The sequence below is a fragment of the Ranitomeya imitator genome, chromosome 10 (genome assembly GCF_032444005.1).
Source record: "Ranitomeya imitator isolate aRanImi1 chromosome 10, aRanImi1.pri, whole genome shotgun sequence".
NCBI lineage: Eukaryota > Metazoa > Chordata > Amphibia > Anura > Dendrobatidae > Ranitomeya > Ranitomeya imitator.
Window position 1 is genome coordinate 148,410,568 of NC_091291.1, and position 18,437 is coordinate 148,429,004.

Here is an 18,437-nt window from a genome sequence, read left to right on the forward strand (position 1 = left end):
ACCACCTGCTTCTCTCCATGCCAGCTGTCGTCCGCTACCGGCTTGTGCCCCTTATCTCCTGCCTGGTTCTCTGCTACTTGCCATACCTGCCTGCCCGCCAGTCCGGCAGAGTCAGCTGCCACGTACCAGGGGTCTAACTGGAGGTAGCACCCTGCGTCTCCCAAACTTTCCATTCTGGGCCTGTTTGAGGGGTCTTACTACGGGAGCCCGGGGTTCACTTAGTCATGCCCCCTTGGGAGTGGTCCCATGGTTTCACGAACATTTCAGTAAATGAATGTGCACTTCACCATCCGTGCCTCCGTTTCTATTAGTTACATATTATAAGCAAACAGGTCACAGGTGAGGATGTAACCTTTAGTAGCCATTCAAACCCATTTGTGTCAACTTCTGTGCATGTTATCAGGCCAAAATCACCAGGGGATGTGAACTTTTGATCAGGGTTATTTGGATGTTTTGGGTTGTGTGAAGAAACCAGATTATATCTTAATTACCCGGAAGACTATGTTTTGCAAACCAAGAAGAATTGACTTTTTATCTGTATGTTGGTTTTTGGATTTAAGTGTTGATTTCTGGTGGGTGAAGAAAACAGACTTTTGTTTGGGTAAGCCTGTAATAGTGACTTGTAAGCTGATATTTCATATAACACAGTGTGCGCTTATCTTTGACTATTGATGTTTGCTAATATGCTAATTGTGGTACTACATTTCCCCAACGAAGAAGCTAAACGCGCGTCGGGTTCTGTGCTGCTTACACAGGTTATGTATTGCCTCTATTCCTAGCTTTTCTCTATTTTTTACTTACGTTAGCACTATGCACTTATGCATTAACTATCAGTATTGGCTGCCTGCTATATCTCTGGCACATGGCACTTTCTTATTGCCTATATTAACTGTGGGCACTTGTTTATAATTGAATCTCTTATATACAAAAAACATTTTCTTGTCACTTGGCACTTTATTTCTATTTATGAACTGTGCACTCTTATATTACTGAGCTCAATTACTAGAGAATTATGGATTTTTTATGACTACATATTTTGTACTTAATTGGATTAATTTTCAGTATTATTGCCCTGTATGGTTGTAGGGCAGCCTTGTGCTTGCTTTTTTGGTCTGGGTGCACTATTTTTACTAACGTGCAGTATTTATTATTGATCTACCCAGCCCTGGAGCTATATATTGTGATGTATTAATATTCTGTATTTTGATTTTTTGAGAGGGCTGAATAAGCTTTGATTGCATATAATTCCTATATGGGTTTTTTATGGTACTTTGGAGTGCAATACACTGTGTTTGGCAGCTATTTTGTATTGTTTCCCCTTTTATCTGTGTACTGTACGTATATGTGTAATAAAATGACATTTTAATCTTCTACTATGGCATTACTTCCATTGTGTTTGTAGGATTAGTATAACTGGAAGTGCCTCTATTAGGCCAGAACATTTTTGGTTGACCTTGTGAAGATGATGGCGGAAGCTGGTAAGATTGTGTCAACCACAGTGAAACGAACACTGTATCAACATGGGCAGAAAGGCCACTCTGCCAGGAAGAAGCCATTACTCCAAAAGGAACATAAAAAAGCCAGATTAATGTTTGCAAATGTACACAGGAACGAAGACCTTAATTTTTGGAGACGTCCTGTGGTCTGATGAAACGAACATTGAACTTTTTGGGCATCATGACCATCGGTACACATGGAGGAAAAAGGGAGAAGCTTGGAAGCCTAACAAAACCATCCCTACTGTGAAGCATGGGGGAGGCAGCTTCATCAGCATTTGCACTTTACCAAATAGATGGCATGAGAAAAGAAGATTATGTGGCAATTCTGCAGCAACATCTCAAGATATCAGCCAGGAAGATAAAGCTTGGGCAGAAATGGGTCCAAATGGACAATGACCCGACGCATACTGCCAAAATGGTACCAAAGTGGCTTTAGGATAACAAAGAAAAAACACAAAAATTAAGCTTCACTTGAGTTGGTACACATGCAGCTCATAAGCGCATGTTCACATTGACCATAAAACATATAAAACGTACAAGAGGAAAAATGAGCAAAAACCCTGCTGTAACTAAGTAAATAAAAAGTAAAAAATGCATTTAAAGGGAACCTGTCACCCCCAAGGCATTTGTAACTAAAAGAGCCACTTTGAGGCAGGTCGTTCCCCGAATCACTTTTTTATGCATAGCTTTTTCCCCCCTTTTTTCTTGTTGTTATCATGCCATTTCTATGCATTTTGGTAGCACTCTGAATGATTCATTAATATATTTTGAATACTTTCATCATAGTGGTGCACCTGTTATCCCATTGCATACTTTCCCCCGAATCTAGACGCCTCACAACCGTCATTCATGGCCTCTGCGCGCCGGGTGCCGCCTCCTCTTCCTTCAGTAGTGTCCCCGGTGCCTGCGCTGTAAGTTCGAAGGGCAGCGCAACTGCGCATGCCTGAAAAAAAAAACAGCGCAGGCGCTGGGGACACTACTGAAGGAAGAGGAGGTGGCACCCGGCGCGCAGAGGCCATGACTGACGGTTTGACGGTATGAGGAACAAATTTCAAAAGCGATTATTGCAGCAGTGCCAGGGACCCGAACTAAAAGAGCCACCTTGTCAGAATGCAGCATTAGTGCTGCGCAAGGAGGCTCTTTTAGTTACAAACACCTGAGGGGGGTGACAAGTTTCCTTTAAATAACATAGAGTTTTTAGTAATACTGTTCTTGATAAAAATAGTATAAAAGCCATCCCACCGCCGACAAGGTAACTCTGATCGGGACGGTCCTACACTGTCTAAGATTAAAACCTTACCATGTGTCAATGTTGACCTCAGTGTGAATAAGGGCAGACAAAAGAACCAGGCCCAACCAGTGAGACACCAGTCTGGGGAAGCTTCTATACAATCTCTAGCTCAGAAACACAGAGGCCACACCCTGGCTTGCACGGAATGCAATAACAACGTCAGTGTTCTGAAGCGGCCATCACAAAGACCTGATCTCAATCCTATTGAAAATTTATGGGCAAAGCTGAAAAGGCTGGTGCGAGCGAGGCGACCTACAGACCTGGATCACCAGTTTTATCAGGAGGAATGGGCCCAAATTCCGACCATGTATTGTGAGAAGCTTGTGGAAGGAGATCCCAAACGTCTAACCCAAGTCATTCAGTGTAAGGGCAATGGCACCAAATACTAGTGAAATGGAGGGAAACTTTTGACTTTGTAGTAAGTAATAAAAATGCCTTAAAACATTCTCTCTCTCTCAGTATTCTGGTATTTGGCAAATATTAATAATTATGTTAATCCTAATTGACCTAAGATGGGAACGGTTTGAGGGAAACCTGCAGATGTGTCCTTATATATAATGGATGGAACCTTCTAGTTTCACCTGTAAGTGCTCGAGTCCAACCCTTGTGTCTGTGTCAGGGCAGATAATCCCAGTCCGGTCCGTAACATTTCTGGAAATGGAGACTGTAAATGAAGGATCCTGTGACCACATCAGCGGTGCATCGTGTGCAGCGCCTAAATATAAAAGATTCACACCTTCGTAAAAAGTCACTTGTGTTAACATATAGGTCTGCGCTTCGTGTAAGGAGGAAAGTTAAGACTTCTGTGTGTCATTATAAGGGGGTGAATAATTATGCAAATTGCAGAATCTCAGTGAGAACTTCAGTCGGGGTTTTGAGCTGCTCATTATTATTCCCTTATTAGCGCCATTAATTCCACAGCTTCATCACCATCACTGCCCCATCGGGGCTCACAATCTACATTCACTATCATTTTTTGTAGTGTGTGAGGAAACCGGAAAACCACGAAAATAAGAGAAGATACAAACTCATTGTAGATGTTGTCCATTGTGAGATTTTAACCCAGGATCCCAGCTCTGCAAGGCAACGGTGATAACCACTGAGCCATCGTGCATCCCTATATATAGTACAGTGCTAACCCCTGAGCCAATGTGCATCCCTGTATATTGTACAGTGCTAACCACTGAGCCATTGTGCTGCCCAGCATATTGTACAGTGCTAACCACTGAGCTATCGTGCATCCCTATATATAGTACAGTGCTAACCCCTGAGCCATCGTGCATCCCTATATAGTACAGTGCTAACCACTGAGCCATTGTGCTGCCCAGCATATTGTACAGTGCTAACCACTGAGCCATCGTGCATCCCTATATATAGTACAGTGCTAACCCCTGAGCCATCGTGCATCCCTATATAGTACAGTGCTAACCACTGAGCCATCGTGCATCCCTATATAGTACAGTGCTAACCACTGAGCCATCGTGCATCCCTATATATAGTACAGTGCTAACCCCTGAGCCATCGTGCATCCCTATATAGTACAGTGCTAACCACTGAGCCATCGGGCATCCCTATATAGTACAGTGCTAACCTCTGAGCCATTGTACTGCCCAGCATATTGTACAGTGCTAACCACTGAGCTATCGTGCATCCCCATATAGTACAGTGCTAACCACTGAGCCATTGTGCTGCCCAGCATATTGTACAGTGCTAACCACTGAGCCATCGGGCATCCCTATATAGTACAGTGCTAACCACTGAGCTATCGTGCATCCCTATATAGTACAGTGCTAACCACTGAGCTATCGTGCATCCCTATATAGTACAGTGCTAACCACTGAGCCATTGTGCTGCCCAGCATATTGTACAATGCTAACCACTGAGCTATCGTGCATCCCTATATAGTACAGTGCTAACCTCTGAGCCATTGTACTGCCCAGCATATTGTACAATGCTAACCACTGAGCTATCGCACATCCCTATATAGTACAGTGCTAACCACTGAGCTATCGGGCATCCCCATATAGTACAGTGCTAACCACTGAGCCATTGTGCTGCCCAGCATATTGTACAGTGCTAGCCACTGAGCCATCGTGCATCCCTGTATATAGTACAGTGCTAACCACTGAGCCATCGTGCATCCCTATATAGTACAGTGCTAACCACTGAGCTATCGGGCATCCCTATATAGTACAGTGCTAACCTCTGAGCCATTGTACTGCCCAGCATATTGTACAGTGCTAACCACTGAGCCATCGTGCATCCCCATATAGTACAGTGCTAACCACTGAGCCATTGTGCTGCCCAGCATATTGTACAGTGCTAACCACTGAGCCATCGGGCATCCCTATATAGTACAGTGCTAACCTCTGAGCCATTGTACTGCCCAGCATATTGTACAGTGCTAACCACTGAGCCATCGTGCATCCCCATATAGTACAGTGCTAACCACTGAGCCATTGTGCTGCCCAGCATATTGTACAGTGCTAACCACTGAGCCATCGGGCATCCCTATATAGTACAGTGCTAACCACTGAGCTATCGGGCATCCCTATATAGTACAGTGCTAACCTCTGAGCCATTGTACTGCCCTGCATATTGTACAGTGCTAACCACTGAGCTATCGTGCATCCCTATATAGTACAGTGCTAACCACTGAGCCATCATGCATCCCTATATATAGTATAGTGCTAACCACTGAGCCATCATGCATCCCTATATATAGTATAGTGCTAACCACTGAGCCATCATGCATCCCTATATATAGTACAGTGCTAACCACTGAGCCATCATGCATCCCTATATATAGTATAGTGCTAACCACTGAGCCATCATGCATCCCTATATATTGTACAGTGCTAACCACTGAGCCATCGTGCATCCCTATATAGTACAGTGCTAACCACTGAGCCATCATGCATCCCTATATATTGTACAGTGCTAACCCCTGAGCCATCGTGCATCCCTATATAGTACAGTGCTAACCACTGAGCCATCATGCATCCCTATATATTGTACAGTGCTAACCCCTGAGCCATCGTGCATCCCTGTGTATAGTACAGTGCTAACCACTGAGCCATTGTGCATCCCTATATAGTACAGTGCTAACCACTGAGCCATTGCACTGCCCTGCATATTGTACAGTGCTAACCACTGAGCTATCGTGCATCCCTATATAGTACAGTGCTAACCACTGAGCCATTGTGCTGCCCAGCATATTGTACAGTGCTAATCACTGAGCCATCGGGCATCCATATATAGTACAGTGCTAACCACTGAGCTATCGGGCATCCCTATATAGTACAGTGCTAACCTCTGAGCCATTGTACTGCCCTGCATATTGTACAGTGCTAACCACTGAGCTATCGTGCATCCCTATATAGTACAGTGCTAACCACTGAGCCATCATGCATCCCTATATATAGTATAGTGCTAACCACTGAGCCATCATGCATCCCTATATATAGTATAGTGCTAACCACTGAGCCATCATGCATCCCTATATATAGTACAGTGCTAACCACTGAGCCATCATGCATCCCTATATATAGTATAGTGCTAACCACTGAGCCATCATGCATCCCTATATATTGTACAGTGCTAACCACTGAGCCATCGTGCATCCCTATATAGTACAGTGCTAACCACTGAGCCATCATGCATCCCTATATATTGTACAGTGCTAACCCCTGAGCCATCGTGCATCCCTATATAGTACAGTGCTAACCACTGAGCCATCATGCATCCCTATATATTGTACAGTGCTAACCCCTGAGCCATCGTGCATCCCTGTGTATAGTACAGTGCTAACCACTGAGCCATTGTGCATCCCTATATAGTACAGTGCTAACCACTGAGCCATTGCACTGCCCTGCATATTGTACAGTGCTAACCACTGAGCTATCGTGCATCCCTATATAGTACAGTGCTAACCACTGAGCCATCATGCATCCCTATATATAGTATAGTGCTAACCACTGAGCCATCATGCATCCCTATATATTGTACAGTGCTAACCACTGAGCCATCATGCATCCCTATATATTGTACAGTGCTAACCCCTGAGCCATCGTGCATCCCTGTGTATAGTACAGTGCTAACCACTGAGCCATTGTGCATCCCTATATAGTACAGTGCTAACCACTGAGCCATTGCACTGCCCTGCATATTGTACAGTGCTAACCACTGAGCCATCATGCATCCCTATATATTGTACAGTGCTAACCACTGAGCCATCATGCATCCCTATATATTGTATAGTGCTAACCACTGAGCCATCGTGCATCCCTGCATATTGTACAGTGCTAACCACTGAGCCATCGTGCATCCCTGTGTATAGTACAGTGCTAACCACTGAGCCATTGTACTGCCCTGCATATTGTACAGTGCTAACCACTAAACCATCAAGCATCCTTATATATATTATTATTTATTATAGCACCATTTTTTCCATGGCGCTTTACATGTGAGGAGGGGTATACATAATAAAAACAAGTACAATAATCTTAAACAATATATAGTATACAATATATAGTACAATGCTAACCACTGAACTATTATGCTGCCCTGTATATTGTACAGTGCTAACCACTGAGCCACAGGCCATAGTCTTGACATCTCCATCAGTTTAAGGGGAGGCAAATTTCAACATCCAAACGTGCAAATCCGACTCCAGATGAGATGCATCTACACACGGTGACTTGAGGGGGTGAAGAGTTTCCCTTGTGCACAATGAATGTTAATTGCACCAGTCTTGTACAAAAAATGATGTGCTGTATTCAGCAACAGGAAAATCTCTGCCCTGTGTGTGTGTCTGTGTGTGGGGGATGGACGTCGATAATGTCAGGAGTTCTGGAGCCTTCCTGCTGGGATCCGCAGGCCATGGAGTGATGCCGCCTTGTCCTACACATGGAAAATAACCGAGTCCCAGCTGAAGGTGAAGGAACTCTGTAGCACCTCACAAATACAGAGACACCTCCATTCCTTCTCATCTGCTGCCATTATGGCTCTTAGTAATTCTTGTATTCTGATCTGCAAGAATTTATTCTTTATAAACACTTCACTAGATAGTTTACATCTGCACTCAGAAAAGTGTGTCAGTGGCCTCTCCATCAAACCTGTGGTGTTACTCAGTACAGCACAACCATAGAGGGCCGCCATGAGGCCCGGGAGCACTGTGCCATGTGGTAACCAGTCTCTACGGGATTTATACAGGGATTTCTAGGTGCATGGATTCTGCATCTTATAGCCATTGACATTTAGTGAGGGTCTTCACTAATGGATATAAGGTCCCGTCATGGGGCCTATCCACACCCCTGATGCATGGTCACTAGTTAACAAAACACAAATATAGGGTTCCATATTTGCAAGCCAAGAACTAATATTTCTATGTGAATGTGCAGATCTCTCCACCTCCATTAAATCAGAAGAGGGCGGAATGAAACATAAGTAATATTAAAGGGACTCTGTCACCTGAATTTGGCGGGACTGGTTTTGGGTCATATGGGCGGAGTTTTCGGGTGTTTGATTCACCCTTTCCTTACCCGCTGGCTGCAATATTGGATTGAAGTTCATTCTCTGTCCTCCATAGTACATGTCTGCACCAGGTAATATTGTATGTACTACGGAGGACAGAGAATGAACTTCAATCCAATATTGCAGCCAGCGGGTAAGGAAAGGGTGAATCGAACACCCGAAAACTCCGCCCATATGACCCAAAACCAGTCCCGCCAAATTCAGGTGACAGGTTCCCTTTAATAAGACAGAGTAAGGAAAATGAATAATAATGTGCTGACTGGTCACGTACATAACAACACAGATGTTCCAATGTACGAGTTACAGGTGCAGTGATCCTACAGAAGACTGAACCTATTTCACTTTTTTCTTGATTTTTCTAGTCTTCCCTCATCCAATATAGTGTATCCCAGTGATGAGTTGGAAGTGCATGGTTGTGACTACGTCATGAACAGGATACTACTACACATGGGTAAAAAGTGAAGGACTCACATCATGAATATCCACCTAGAGTAATCAAAACCACCTCCACATATGCATCCTCAATTTATTTTCTTCATTCTATTTCTCCTCTTCTATAGAAGGCCAAACACAAAATCCAAAAGGATTTATCTGGCAGATGCTTTTGAATTGCTCACTTGCCAAACAATGCCACACTAACGTCTGGGAAAGTGACCACTTCTGCAGGAGCTGCCATACCCGCCAGGTTCCTGCTGTCACTTAGATGAAGCATAAATTACTTGGAAACAGCTGAACAGAATTGTTTGTCTTGAGGGTAGAAAAAAGATCAGGGATTTCTATGTTTTGGAGATATTTTATTATTTTAAGGTGAAAGGTTCCTCCGTGATACCTGACTGTGGTTATGATGCAGCTCCATCATTGGCAGCTCTGGGGTAATAGAGGCAGAGATAGTGTTATGTGCATGGACATGTCACTGAAGATCAATGCTGAACATGTATGCCAGTTTTCTACATTCTGCGTGAATGTCGCGCCTGTGCTTGTGTGAGTTTCCCTTGCATTTTTGGGGTTATCCTTGTACCCATGGCGGTACCTCCCAGCTATTGAGGAGAAGGATCGCTCATTTTCTCCTCTTTCACTTATGCTTTGTTGTCCTTCATTTGTGGACTGATCATCCCCTAATAATGGAGAGAATTCCTCCGGTCTCTCAGGATTTGCAGCCTCCCTTCCTCCTCATCAAATACTTTACACATGTTTGTGGATGAGGGAAGTAAATCACAATTGCTCAATATCCCATCTCATCAGATTTCCAGTGCCATAAATAAGGCAGCTGTAAAAGGCTCACTGTCTCCTCTCCTGACTGCGTTCTTCTCTCCATAGGTCACGTGTTCAACATGCCACATGACAACGTCAAGGCCTGCGAGGAGGTGTTCGGGAAGTTGAAGGAAAACCACATGATGTCGCCCACACTGATCCAAATTGACCGATCCAATCCATGGTCTGGGTGCAGCGCTGCCATTATTACAGACTTCCTGGACAGTGGGCATGGTGAGGATCACATCATTCTCCATAACTGAGTGACCGAATGGTGAGCGGAGACTGCTCCGGGCCCCAGGACTGAAGCCTCCTACATATATGTTTATATATATATATAGATATCGGTGGTACAGGACCCGCTATGAGCCCTCGGCAACCACCATATAACAGGGGCCACAGGACAGCCATTCCTGTGTGATGATGCCCATGTTGCCATACAGATACTTCTACTGCCAGCTATTGCTCGCTGGGGGAGGTTAGTACGAGGCCGTATGGGAAGGGCAGTGCTGTGCAGGGTGTGGCGGTGACGCGGGGCTGTGAAGTGGACCGACAGCTGGGTCCAGTCCCTAATGGTTTCCACAGCTGAATGGTTTAGTGCGCGCTCCTCCTCGGCTCTGACGCCTCTTTAAACAGTTTACTCTTGGCGTGTGGTTGGATTTGTAAACTTAACACGAGATCTGGATTTAATGTTCTGACAGGTGGAGTCTGCGGGGTGACACGACACTGGGGTGATGGCTCCTTTATTTTAGGGGTCGACACGACACTGGGGTGATGGCTCCTTTATTTTAGGGGTCGACACGACACTGGGGTGATGGTTCCTTTATTTTAGGGGTCGACACGACACTGGGGTGATGGCTCCTTTATTTTAAGGGTCGACACGACACTGGGGTGATGGCTCCTTTATTTTAGGGGTCGACACGACACTGGGGTGATGGCTCCTTTATTTTAGGGGTCGATACGACACTGGGGTGATGGTTCCTTTATTTTAGGGGTCGACACGACACTGGGGTGATGGCTCCTTTATTTTAAGGGTCGACACGACACTGGGGTGATGGCTCCTTTATTTTAGGGGTCGACACGACACTGGGGTGATGGCTCCTTTATTTTAGGGGTCGACACGACACTGGGGTGATGGCTCCTTTATTTTAGGGGTCGACACGACACTGGGGTGATGGCTCCTTTATTTTAGGGGTCGACACGACACTGGGGTGATGGCTCCTTTATTTTAGGGGTCGACACGACACTGGGGTGATGGCTCCTTTATTTTAGGGGTCGACACGACACTGGGGTGATGGCTCCTTTATTTTAGGGGTCATGAGGTGTGTCAGTGAGATCAGTAGACTACCCCTCAATGGCAGCTGCACCTATGTGATACTACAGGTAATTGTTGGCAGTAGCTGCTGTTCCTATAAAGTTGTAGGTTGCAAAGTTCACATTGGATAGACAAAATTCTTACTGATTCCGCTGCTGGTGGCGCTCTGTCATCGGTATTTATGGAAAAGACTAGATGGTGGCCCAATTCTAACGCATCGGGTATTCTAGAAAATGCATTCGTATATTACCCAGCCACGTATATATCCCAGCCACGTAGCATATTGCCCAGCCATGTAGTATATAACACTGGCCACGTAATATATAGCCCAGCCCACATAGTATCTAACACAGCCCACGTAGTGTACAGCAGTGTGTGCACCATACCCCTGTAAAAAAAAAAATAATTAAAATAAAAAATAGTTATATACTCACGCCCTGGGATCCACCAAAGCTCCGGTGATACGCGCGTGGCTGCCGCCATCTTCTGTTCCCAGGATGCATTGCGAAATTACCCAGATGACTTCGCGGTCTCGCGAGACTGCTAAGTCTTCTGGGTAATGTCGCAATGCATCGCCGGGAACGGAAGATGGCGGCCGGCGCGAGCAGCTCGGCGGACTACGGAGGGTGAGAATAGCAGGTTTTTTGTTTTTTTATTATTATTTTTAACATTACATTTTTTTACTATTGATGCCGCATAGGCAGCGTCAATAGTAAAAAGTTGAGGACACACAGGGTTAATAGCGGCGGTAACGGAATGCGTTACCCGCGGCATAACGCGGTCCGTTACCGCTGGCATTAACCCTGTGTGAGCGGTGACTGGAGGGGAGTATGCGGGCACTGACTGCGGGGAGTAAGGAGCGGCCATTTTCTTCCGGACTGTGCCCGTCGCTGATTGGTCAAGGCTGTTTTGCCGCGACCAATCAGCGACTTGGATTTCCATGACAGACAGAGGCCGCGACCAATGAATATCCGTGACAGACAGACAGACAGAAGTGACCCTTAGACAATTATATAGTAGATGTGTGATAGTTCGAGAGGTGGAAGGAGGTACTGCAAGTGAGGAAAGCTGCCGGCCCTACCTGCGGGACAGAGACTCACCGGAGCTGGTGCCACATCTCCTGCTCCGTCCTCCTGCGGTATCAGTCATGAATATCACAGCGTATATGTTGTATTCCGGGCACCGTATATGTTGTATTCCGGGCACCGTATATGTTGTATTCCGGGCACCGTGTATATTGTATTCCGGGCACCGTGTATATTGTATTCCGGGCACCGTATAGATTGTATTCCGGGCACCGTATATATTGTATTCCGGGCACCGTATAGATTGTATTCCGGGCACCGTGTATATTGTATTCCGGGCACCGTATATGTTGTATTCCGGGCACCGTATATATTGTATTCCGGGCACCGTATAGATTGTATTCCGGGCACCGTATATATTGTATTCCGGGCACCGTATAGATTGTATTCCGGGCACCGTATATATTGTATTCCGGGCACCGTATATGTTGTATTCCGGGCACCGTATAGATTGTATTCCGGGCACCGTATATGTTGTATTCCGGGCACCGTATATATTGTATTCCGGGCACCGTATATATTGTATTCCGGGCACCGTATATGTTGTATTCCGGGCACCGTATAGATTGTATTCCGGGCACCGTATAGATTGTATTCCGGGCACCGTGTATATTGTATTCCGGGCACCGTATACGTTGTATTCCGGGCACCGTATATATTGTATTCCGGGCACCGTATATATTGTATTCCGGGCACCGTATATATTGTATTCCGGGCACCGTATAGATTGTATTCCGGGCACCGTATATGTTGTATTCCGGGCACCGTATAGATTGTATTCCGGGCACCGTATATGTTGTATTCCGGGCACCGTATAGATTGTATTCCGGGCACCGTATAGATTGTATTCCGGGCACCGTGTATGTTGTATTCCGGGCACCGTATATATTGTATTCCGGGCACCGTATATATTGTATTCCGGGCACCGTATATGTTGTATTCCGGGCACCGTATAGATTGTATTCCGGGCACCGTATATATTGTATTCCGGGCACCGTATATGTTGTATTCCGGGCACCGTATAGATTGTATTCCGGGCACCGTATATGTTGTATTCCGGGCACCGTATATGTTGTATTCCGGGCACCGTATATGTTGTATTCCGGGCACCGTGTATGTTGTATTCCGGGCACCGTGTATGTTGTATTCCGGGCACCGTATATATTGTATTCCGGGCACCGTATAGATTGTATTCCGGGCACCGTATAGATTGTATTCCGGGCACCGTATATGTTGTAGTCCGGGCACCGTATAGATTGTATTCCGGGCACCGTATATATTGTATTCCGGGCACCGTATATGTTGTAGTCCGGGCACCGTATAGATTGTATTCCGGGCACCGTATATGTTGTAGTCCGGGCACCGTATAGATTGTATTCCGGGCACCGTGTATATTGTATTCCGGGCACCGTATATGTTGTATTCCGGGCACCGTATAGATTGTATTCCGGGCACCGTGTATATTGTATTCCGGGCACCGTATATGTTGTATTCCGGGCACCGTATATGTTGTATTCCGGGCACCGTATAGATTGTATTCCGGGCACCGTATAGATTGTATTCCGGGCACCGTATAGATTGTATTCCGGGCACCGTATAGATTGTATTCCGGGCACCGTATAGATTGTATTCCGGGCACCGTATAGATTGTATTCCGGGCACCGTATATGTTGTATTCCGGGCACCGTATATGTTGTATTCCGGGCACCGTATAGATTGTATTCCGGGCACCGTATAGATTGTATTCCGGGCACCGTATATGTTGTATTCCGGGCACCGTATATGTTGTATTCCGGGCACCGTGTATGTTGTATTCCGGGCACCGTATATATTGTATTCCGGGCACCGTATAGATTGTATTCCGGGCACCGTATATGTTGTATTCCGGGCACCGTATATATTGTATTCCGGGCACCGTATATGTTGTATTCCGGGCACCGTATATGTTGTATTCCGGGCACCGTATAGATTGTATTCCGGGCACCGTATATGTTGTATTCCGGGCACCGTATAGATTGTATTCCGGGCACCGTATATGTTGTATTCCGGGCACCGTATAGATTGTATTCCGGGCACCGTATAGATTGTATTCCGGGCACCGTATATGTTGTATTCCGGGCACCGTATATGTTGTATTCCGGGCACCGTATAGATTGTATTCCGGGCACCGTATATGTTGTATTCCGGGCACCGCATAGATTGTATTCCGGGCACCGTATAGATTGTATTCCGGGCACCGTATAGATTGTATTCCGGGCACCGTATATGTTGTATTCCGGGCACCGTATATGTTGTATTCCGGGCACCGTATATGTTGTATTCCGGGCACCGTATATGTTGTATTCCGGGCACCGTATATGTTGTATTCCGGGCACCGTATATGTTGTATTCCGGGCACCGCATAGATTGTATTCCGGGCACCGTATAGATTGTATTCCGGGCACCGTATATGTTGTATTCCGGGCACCGCATAGTTTGTAATCCGGGCACCGTATATGTTGTATTCCGGGCACCGTATATATTGTATTCCGGGCACCGTATATGTTGTATTCCGGGCACCGTATATGTTGTATTCCGGGCACCGTATAGATTGTATTCCGGGCACCGTATAGATTGTATTCCGGGCACCGTATATGTTGTATTCCGGGCACCGTATAGATTGTATTCCGGGCACCGTATAGATTGTATTCCGGGCACCGTATAGATTGTATTCCGGGCACCGTATATGTTGTATTCCGGGCACCGTATATGTTGTATTCCGGGCACCGTATAGATTGTATTCCGGGCACCGTATAGATTGTATTCCGGGCACCGTATATGTTGTATTCCGGGCACCGCATAGTTTGTAATCCGGGCACCGTATATGTTGTATTCCGGGCACCGTATATATTGTATTCCGGGCACCGTATATGTTGTATTCCGGGCACCGTATAGATTGTATTCCGGGCACCGTATAGATTGTATTCCGGGCACCGTATAGATTGTATTCCGGGCACCGTATATGTTGTATTCCGGGCACCGTATAGATTGTATTCCGGGCACCGTATAGATTGTATTCCGGGCACCGTATATGTTGTATTCCGGGCACCGTATATGTTGTATTCCGGGCACCGTATATGTTGTATTCCGGGCACCGTATATGTTGTATTCCGGGCACCGTATAGATTGTATTCCGGGCACCGTATAGATTGTATTCCGGGCACCGTATATGTTGTATTCCGGGCACCGTATATGTTGTATTCCGGGCACCGTATATGTTGTATTCCGGGCACCGTATAGATTGTATTCCGGGCACCGTATATGTTGTATTCCGGGCACCGTATAGATTGTATTCCGGGCACCGTATAGATTGTATTCCGGGCACCGTATATGTTGTATTCCGGGCACCGTATATGTTGTATTCCGGGCACCGTATATGTTGTATTCCGGGCACCGTATATGTTGTATTCCGGGCACCGTATAGATTGTATTCCGGGCACCGTATATGTTGTATTCCGGGCACCGTATAGATTGTATTCCGGGCACCGTATAGATTGTATTCCGGGCACCGTGTATGTTGTATTCCGGGCACCGTGTACACTATGACGTAGCGTCTGCCGCTCTGCCGCCTCTTCTGTGCTTTCACATCTCCCTCTCCATTGCTTTAGGTGATTGTCTCCTGGATGAGCCGGCAAAGCCAATATCCTTCCCAGAAGAGCTCCCGGGGACCCGCTACAGCCTGGGCCGGCAGTGTGAGCTCGCCTTTGGTCTGGGATCCAAGCCGTGCCCCTACATGCAGTACTGCACCAAGCTGTGGTGCACGGGCCGAGCCCGCGGGCAGCTGGTGTGCCAGACACGACACTTCCCCTGGGCGGACGGCACCAGCTGCAGTGATGGCAAGTTCTGCCTGAATGGATCATGTGTGGAAAGGCACAGCAGCACGCGATACAAGGTGAGGCCTGGCGTGGTGTGCGGCACTGCCAGCGAGCTGTGCACCGAGAGGCGGCATGTTCTCCACAGTTCATGCACATTACCGATACATGACCCAACATACAGTGCTGTGCAAGAGGGCGGCAGTGTCAGAAGATTCAACAAATGGAGGTGACAAGAGCTTACTTCTGGTTAATTTATCAAAATCCCATCAGAATCTGGTCACCGCCCATCCCCTCCATCATCAGTATCTGGTGACCGCCCGTCCCCTCCATCATCAGTATCTGGTGACCGCCCGTCCCCTCCATCATCAGTATCTGGTGACCTCCCGTCACCTCCATCATCAGTATCTGGTGACCGCCCGTCCCCTCCATCATCAGTATCTGGTGACCTCCCGTCACCTCCATCATCAGTATCTGGTACCGCCCGTCTCCTCCATCATCAGTATCTGGTGACCGCCTGTCCCCTCCATCATCAGTATCTGGTGACCGCCCGTCCCCTCCATCATCAGTATCTGGTGACCGCCCGTCCCCTCCATCATCAGTATCTGGTGACCGCCCGGCTCCTCCATCATCAGTATCTGGTGATCGCCCGTCACCTCCATCATCAGTATCTGGTGACCGCCCGTCCCCTCCATCATCAGTATCTGGTGACCGCCCCTCACCTCCATCATCAGTATCTGGTGACCGCTCGTCACCTCCATCATCAGTATCTGGTGACCGCTCGTCACCTCCATCATCAGTATCTGGTGACCGCCCGTCTCCTCCATCATCAGTATCTGGTGATCGCCCCTCACCTCCATCATCAGTATCTGGTGACCGCCCGTCACCTCCATCATCAGTATCTGGTGACCGCCCATCACCTCCATCATCAGTATCTGGTGACCGCCCGTCTCCTCCATCATCAGTATCTGGTGATCGCCCGTCCCCTCCATCATCAGTATCTGGTGATCGCCCGTCCCCTCCATCATCAGTATCTGGTGACCGCCCGTCTCCTCCATCATCAGTATCTGGTGATCGCCCCTCACCTCCATCATCAGTATCTGGTGACCGCCCGTCACCTCCATCATCAGTATCTGGTGATCGCTCGTCACCTCCATCATCAGTATCTGGTGACCGCCCCTCACCTCCATCATCAGTATCTGGTGACCACCCGTCACCTCCATCATCAGTATCTGGTGACCGCCCGTCTCCTCCATCATCAGTATCTGGTGACCGCTCGTCTCCTCCATCATCAGTATCTGGTGATCGCCCGTCACCTCTATCATCAGTATCTGGTGACCGCTCGTCTCCTCCATCATCAGTATCTGGTGACCGCCCGTCTCCTCCATCATCAGTATCTGGTGACCGCTCGTCTCCTCCATCATCAGTATCTGGTGATCGCCCGTCTCCTCCATCATCAGTACCTGGTGACCGCCCGTCTCCTCCATCATCAGTATCTGGTGACCGCCCGTCCCCTCCATCATCAGTATCTGGTGACCGCTCGTCTCCTCCATCATCAGTATCTGGTGCCTGCCCGTCCCCTCCATCATCAGTATCTGGTGACCGCCAGTCACCTCCATCATCAGTATCTGGTGACCGCCCGTCACCTCCATCACTACTATCTGGTGACCGCCCGTCTCCTCCATCATCAGTATCTGGTAACCGCCCGTCCCCTCCATCATCAGTATCTGGTGACCGCTCGTCTCCTCCATCATCAGTATCTGGTAACCGCCCGTCCCCTCCATCATCAGTATCTGGTGACCGCCCGTCACCTCCATCATCAGTATCTGGTGACCGCCCGTCACCTCCATCATCAGTATCTGGTGACCGCCCGTCACCTCCATCATCAGTATCTGGTGACCGCCCATCACCTCCATCATCAGTATCTGGTGACCGCCCGTCCCCTCCATCATCTGTATCTGGTGACCGCTCGTCTCCTCCATCATCAGTATCTGGTAACCGCCCGTCCCCTCCATCATCAGTATCTGGTGAACGCCCGTCACCTCCATCATCAGTATCTGGTGACCGCCCGTCACCTCCATCATCAGTATCTGGTGACCGCCCGTCACCTCCATCATCAGTATCTGGTGACCGCCCATCACCTCCATCATCAGTATCTGGTGACCGCCAGTCACCTCCATCATCAGTATCTGGTGACCGCCCGTCCCCTCCATCATCTGTATCTGGTGATCGCTCGTCTCCTTCATCATCAGTATCTGGTGACCGCCCTTCACCTCCATCATCAGTATCTGGTGACCGCCCGTCTCCTCCATCATCTGTATCTGGTGATCGCTCGTCCCCTCCATCATCAGTATCTGGTGACCGCTCGTCTCCTCCATCATCAGTATCTGGTAACCGCCTGTCTCCTCCATCATCAGTATCTGGTGACCGCCCGTCACCTCCATCATCAGTATCTGGTGACCGCCCGTCTCCTCCATCATCTGTATCTGGTGATCGCTCGTCCCCTCCATCATCAGTATCTGGTGACCGCCCGTCTCCTCCATCATCAGTATCTGGTGATCGCCCGTCTCCTCCATCATCAGTATCTGGTGACCGCCCGTCTCCTCCATC

General features: G+C 47.5%; 1 protein-coding gene across 1 annotated transcript in view; it reads left to right on the plus strand.

Annotated features, from left to right (window-relative positions):
- ADAMTS15 (ADAM metallopeptidase with thrombospondin type 1 motif 15) overlaps positions 1-18,437 on the plus strand; it is a 199,004-nt gene that overhangs the window by 128,692 nt on the left and 51,875 nt on the right. Inside the window, exons 3-4 of the mRNA XM_069743105.1 lie at positions 9,643-9,810; positions 15,624-15,907. Of these exons, the coding sequence (XP_069599206.1) occupies positions 9,643-9,810; positions 15,624-15,907 (452 nt within the window). The remainder of the gene's footprint in view (positions 1-9,642; positions 9,811-15,623; positions 15,908-18,437) is intronic.